The 6000-nt window shown below is 38.5% G+C and overlaps 1 protein-coding gene across 9 annotated transcripts in view; it reads right to left on the reverse strand.

The window, feature by feature from the left end:
• Window positions 1–6000, reverse strand: part of CDH23 (cadherin related 23) — a 568554-nt gene that overhangs the window by 259042 nt on the left and 303512 nt on the right. For all 9 annotated transcript variants that reach the window (XR_006102875.1, XR_006102876.1, XM_042457557.1 and 6 more), the window contains exons 12-13: window positions 5202–5351; window positions 1364–1522 (exon numbers count right to left, since the gene is read on the reverse strand). Coding sequence is in view for 7 of the 9 variants with exons in the window: in XM_042457557.1 (XP_042313491.1) it covers window positions 1364–1522; window positions 5202–5351 (309 nt within the window). In the remaining 2 variants the exon portion in view is untranslated. The remainder of the gene's footprint in view (window positions 1–1363; window positions 1523–5201; window positions 5352–6000) is intronic.

Consider the following 6000-nt stretch of genomic DNA (forward strand, 5'->3'; position numbering starts at 1 on the left):
AAAATGGCTGAAAAAATGGCCAATATTGAAACTGAAAGTGACAAGATATTAATTTGTGTTTTGGGGTGACATTCAGTGTGGTCCACCAAGGGATTGTGGGAGAGGTACAAATGCCCCCCCCCAAAAAAAATACAGTTGCCCACCTTGCCTAGAAGCTCAACCAGACTGCCTCAAAGTATCAAAAGTTTCCAATTCTTTTTGTTTTGATTGCACTGAATATTTATGGGTTTACATCTAGTCCTCTCTTGAAATTTGCTGGGTTCTCCTTCTTCCTCCCACTGATTACATGTCACATCCAGTCTCATGCAACATTTCAGACACTGATTTTCCCCAATTTCCATTCAGCATTTTTAAAATTATTATTCAGGAGTTACAATCAAAGTACTAAATGCTGCTTTTGCATTATTATATTAGTTAAGCATTAGGATAATTTTGCTTTAGTGCTACATTTCTAGCGCGTAACATCTTTCTCTCACTTGATCTCTGTTGAATTTGTGTCCTGGAAACAATAGCTGTATTTACTTGCCGACCTTATTTACAGGGTTGATGACAGTAGAAATACAAAAGGCAAGTAATTTATATATTTCATTTTGGAAACTACTGGGCTAATTTAAATTCAGCTGGGAGTGACAGTGAGAAGTCTTTGATAATGTGGGAGATCCCCGACAATACTTCAGAATGAGGAAAATGTCATGTCCAAAATAAAATCAGTCTGTACAAGAATGAAACATGGCATTTCATGAGAATTCTTCCCCATCTGAAGCTGCCCAAAAAAGAATTTAAAGATTTGAGGATAGCTGTTACAAAAACAGTTCTCTTTGGTCTTTTGGCTCTGTTTTGTCTATCTCCAACATTGTATACAGATATTCCCACTTCTTTTTCCCCACCTCTTCATTTATGTTAGGTACCACTTCCTTCACTTTCAGACTATTAATGCTTTTAGAGCATCTCATACTGTAGCTTCCAACATCTACAGCCAATTTAAGACTATTATTCTGTCACACTGTCTCGATTACAGTTTTGATAACTGAACATTTGATAATCAATTTATGCTGGCCTGTCCACTCAGACTGGAGTGACAAGAGACAAAGCATATGGGCATGTGGCTCATGTTTCCCCAGCCCATGTATTCAGTTCTGTTCTAAAGCAGAGATGCCTTTCCTTCCTCATATAATGAGTGGTACATTTAGTCTGCTAACTAGCTGGTTGACAACTGTCCTTTATTATCTACATTTAAATGTTTGTAAACTACACAGTGCATCATGCAATGTACAGCACAGAACAATGTAAACCATTTAAATAGAAAAAGTATACTGAAATATATTTTTAAAAGCAGATTAGGAGACGTATGGTTTCCTCTTACCAGAACTGTCAGAACTGTAGTTCCCACGGTGACATTCTCAAAGAGGCTAATGTTGTACAGGACTTGGCTGAATATCGGACGGTTGTCATTCTCATTGATGAGGTTAATTTTCACCCGTGCAAAGCCAACGTGGTCTGGCAGGCTCTCATTTGCAAACAGCTGAGTGGGAACAAGTGGCAAATGATGAATGTGAAGCTTTCATTTGTATATATTTCTTGATTTCTTTTAATGAGAGGCTCTAAACACCCCATGAACTCCTTTGATGGACTGTTATGATAGCAGTAAGCATTTGGCTGGCAGTTTGTGCACCAGGCCTTGAACCCATACACCACTGAACATGTATGATGGATGAGAACTCTCCATTAAAAGCAGAAAGCTTTTCTATGTCACTGTGCCCTTTGCTAGGCTGCAGCTCCTCAATTTTAATATCCACACACTCTAATTTGGGCAACTATAAAGCCTTGGGTGCAGGAAAATAATGTAAAGCAATCTGATGAAACATCTGGGAATGGGGTCTACCACTACTCCTAGAGAATTATATCTGCCAGCTCCTTCCAAACAAATATACTTTATACAATGGTGGGAAAACTGGGATATAAGTAGAAATAAAGATCCTGAGAATGTAACCCCCACACATTTCTTTGTTTCACTGGATTTTTAGCACCTGAGGCTTCTTGATTCAAACAAACTGAATCTGTATAAATAAAGCAGCAGCCCTTAGGTTTGAAGTTTGTAATTCCAATATTACCCTTAATCCTAAACCACCACCTTCTGCTTTAATATACCCATTGGAAGTATAACCGTAGGTATCAGCATCATGGATGTACAAAAGGATCAGTGCCACAGGGAAAATGCCATAAGGTTCTCCTGATACCTTATCCTCTACTCTTCTAAACCCAGACAGGATTTAACCCAAAGATTTACATTTCATTTTTCTCCCTTGCAGTGCACCAGAAGGGCAGGATTTTATTTATGTTTCCTCGTTGGTGTACAAAGGCCCCACTGTCAAAACTAATAGCAACAGAGGCTGCTGGCATGATGTTTACAGAGCTGCTTTGACTTTCCCCAAATTTACAGCTCACACAGACACTGGAACGAAGCTCAAGCAGGCAGCTGGAAAAAGCTCCACTGCCTGATAGGTGCATTTAAACCAAAGTTTTATAGAACATAAAACTTTTATAGCTTGAAACATAAAAAGGGAGGGGGTGTTCTATTTAAGCCATTGCAGCTGGGGCCCTAAATTTTGGAAGATAAGGCTCACAGCAGATCTCTTTTCATTTTCTTCCTCTTTTTTTTTAAAAAAACCTAAAATTTAGCACTTTGGAAACAGACCCCACTGGATAAAGTAACAAATGCTATGAAAGCCCCACCATAACTGCCAGTGTTTCACCCCTGACTCTTAACAATATTGTTACACTAATGTTTTGTCTGTGCACCCCTTTATGCCCAGTTGTATTATGTCCAGTTATGACTATTGCTTGATAAATGATAAAAACTAGAATTGTCAGGAGTAGGAGTCTCCCAGAAGTGATAAACTAATTCATGTTTGTCAAATATAAGGTCATCAGGGCAGTATTTCTGCTCCCCAAATTTCCCCATAGTTTCTCCTCTGAAATTCCTATAGCCAGTTTGTAATTTGTTTTTTATTGTTCCAAAACACATATAAGATCCCTCAAGTCTCACCCATCATGTCTTTTCAAGCCTAGGCAGCTTAAACCTTTCCCCATGAAAACTGGTAAATTATTTAGGTACATTTAAAGAACACCTCAAATTCCAAGGGATCCCACTTCACAAGATGTCCAGCATGATATAGTGGTTTGAGGGTTGGACTATGACTTTGGAGACCAGGGTTAAATTTCCTGCTCAGCCATGAAACTCACTGGATGACCATGGGCAAGTCACATGCTCTCAGCCTCATGGGAAGGCAATGGCAAACCTCCTTTCTTGCTAGGAAAACCCTATGATAGGTTCTCAGGGTTGCCATAAGTCAGAAATGACTTCAAGGCACACAACAATATCCCTTTCCATTATACTTTTGGAAGAAGAAGAAGATCCCCCAGAAATAAACACAGATACTTATAACATGATGCATCATTCCTTTTGGTCATTAATACATGTTATCAATCTAAGAATTTCAGAAATTTCAAAGTCAGGGTTTGCACCTTGAAGTTCAATCCATGTTTTTATTTTTCCGAAGCACAGCTGTTTTCTTTACTATGAGGTCAGTTGGTTTACAATCTAAAAACCTTCCAGGCAATACGAGCACACACACCCTTAGTAGACATGAGCACTCAAACTATGAACTTGTTTTTAACTATATTGTTTTAATTTTTGTCTATCAACAGTTACTAGAGAGGGATCATTATGTTAAATCCAGAACCTACAAAGACCATCTATAGCCTAACTCCAGAAGAACATGGAGAGAGATGTCTATTTTTAATAGAAGTGCTTATACAAGTCATTCATACATTGAAAATAAAACTATGGATGTAATACAGCCATGTTTAATGACAACTATTCTGGGGTGTATTCTGGCAAAGGACCGATGTATGCACACAAGCTCTGTACAGCTGTGCTCCATTAAACATCTGCTTCTTCTGGCAGAACTATCACATGACCTACTTACACCATGGCTCATGGCATAGGGACCATAAATTTTATGAAGATACACAAGCTGCATTTTAACTACTTCATGTAAAATGGCACACCTGGAGGGGAATGGAACAGGACAGGCACATCTTTAAAATATGCTAGAAAAGGAGAATCTTTAACGGGATGAAGGAAAAGAACCCAGAAATGCCTTATTTCTTAAGGGGGGGAGGGGAGGAAGGAAAATGTGTTAGTTCATCCTGTAAAATGGAAACTTCTACAGAGCAATATTTAAGGAGAGATCATTTCTTTTAAAACAGATGCCTTTAGTTTCTGTAGCTCAGTCCTTTACAGCCTGCCACCCTGCAACTGGTTTTCAATACACCTCTCACCATCCCCAATCACTGTTGCTGTAAATGCCAGAAGTTACAATAAAACCCATTTGGGGCACATCAAGTTGGAGATGTCTGCTGTAGTGTAATGGTTACATCTAGCTATTGTTCTCTTAACTTCAGCTCCTTCATCTTCTATATGAAATAATAGAATAATAAGACTAGATTGCTATCAGGATGTTGTAAGGACTTCTATGAAAATCTTTTAAGTCTTGAATGTAATATATAAAACAAGTTAATGATGATTTTGTTCTGCCGTTGAATATTTTACCATGGATACAACTCAGGCATATTCTATTATCAAGGAAGTGTTTGAAATCTGGACTTCTTTGTGGCAACATCTAGGCCAACAGTAGTCTAGGCCACAGTATTTCTGATTTCTATGAGAAAACTGGTCAGTGAAAAAAGCTGACAGGAGGAAATTCGTCTCATCTGAAATGTGATGCTGGAGGAAAGTTTTGTGGATACTATGGAATGGGGGTCTTAGAACAAGTCAAGCCTTTATTATGATATGAATTATGAGATGATCTGGCTTACTGGGATAGATGTTAATACTTGGCAAAGTGAAAGACAATATGCAAAGAGGGAGACCACACTACAGGTGGATTGATTCAACCATAGTTCTGAGTTTGCAACATCTGAACAAGCACGTTAATGACCAAGGCTCTTGGAGGTCTTGTATTCATAGAGTCACCACAAGTCAAATATGACCTGATGACAAATAACAACTAATTGCAAAACAAGTCTGATTCCACCTCAAACAAACCAGATTTCTCCTTTTTGTCAAAAGACCATATCCAACATCTTCTGTCCCTTTTTCTTTCCATCTCCCCCCACATTTTCCCAAGAACTCTTACTGAAAATTCATAACGAGGAATCGTCTCAAAATCCAGTGGCACTGCAACTCGAATCCGGATGTCTGCCTTTCCTTGAATTGACGTTGGGGATATGATAAAATGGTTCGAATTGTTTCCCACCAGGTAAACTTCAAAAATGCTGTTGAGCCCCTGAAACAAAATAAGACAACAACATTAATAGAAGATAAAATACTGAAGTAAGCAACAGAGAAGAGCTCTAACACAAAAAAAGAGAAATATATATTTTTAAGGACAATGAATGAAACCTACAAATACAAAGAATGGAAAACTGCAGTTTGTTTCCATCTGCAGTCCCCAATGGCAATAGCTTATTATAGTAGTCACTTCAGCAATTAAAATGTTTCATTTTCATATTGTCCATACTGTGTACTGACCCATGAAGAATGAATTGGGCTGGCAGTGCAGGTAATATAGAGGCCCTTAACTGCAATGTTCCAAAATCCATATTAATGTAGATCAGAATAATCTGGGATTTTTAAAATCAATCCTAAATTTTATTATGCCAACCAACAGTAAGGAAAAGGAGCTGTGCACAAGATTTAAAGATATCTCTATGTCTTAGGCCCCATACCGATTGGCCAAAATAAAGCTGCTTCGGGTCACTTTGGGGGTATGCTGTTTAAATGTTGCATGCATCCTAAGAGTCCAGAAGCTGTGCCAAAGCCACAATCCAGTCCTAAGGACTGGAGCACAGCTTTGGCGCAGCTTCCGGACTCTTAGGACGCATGCAACATTTAAACAGCATACTCCCAAAGTGACCCGAAGCAGCTTTATTTTG

Source organism: Sceloporus undulatus, chromosome 3 (assembly GCF_019175285.1).
Source record: "Sceloporus undulatus isolate JIND9_A2432 ecotype Alabama chromosome 3, SceUnd_v1.1, whole genome shotgun sequence".
Taxonomy (NCBI): Eukaryota; Metazoa; Chordata; class Lepidosauria; order Squamata; family Phrynosomatidae; genus Sceloporus; species Sceloporus undulatus.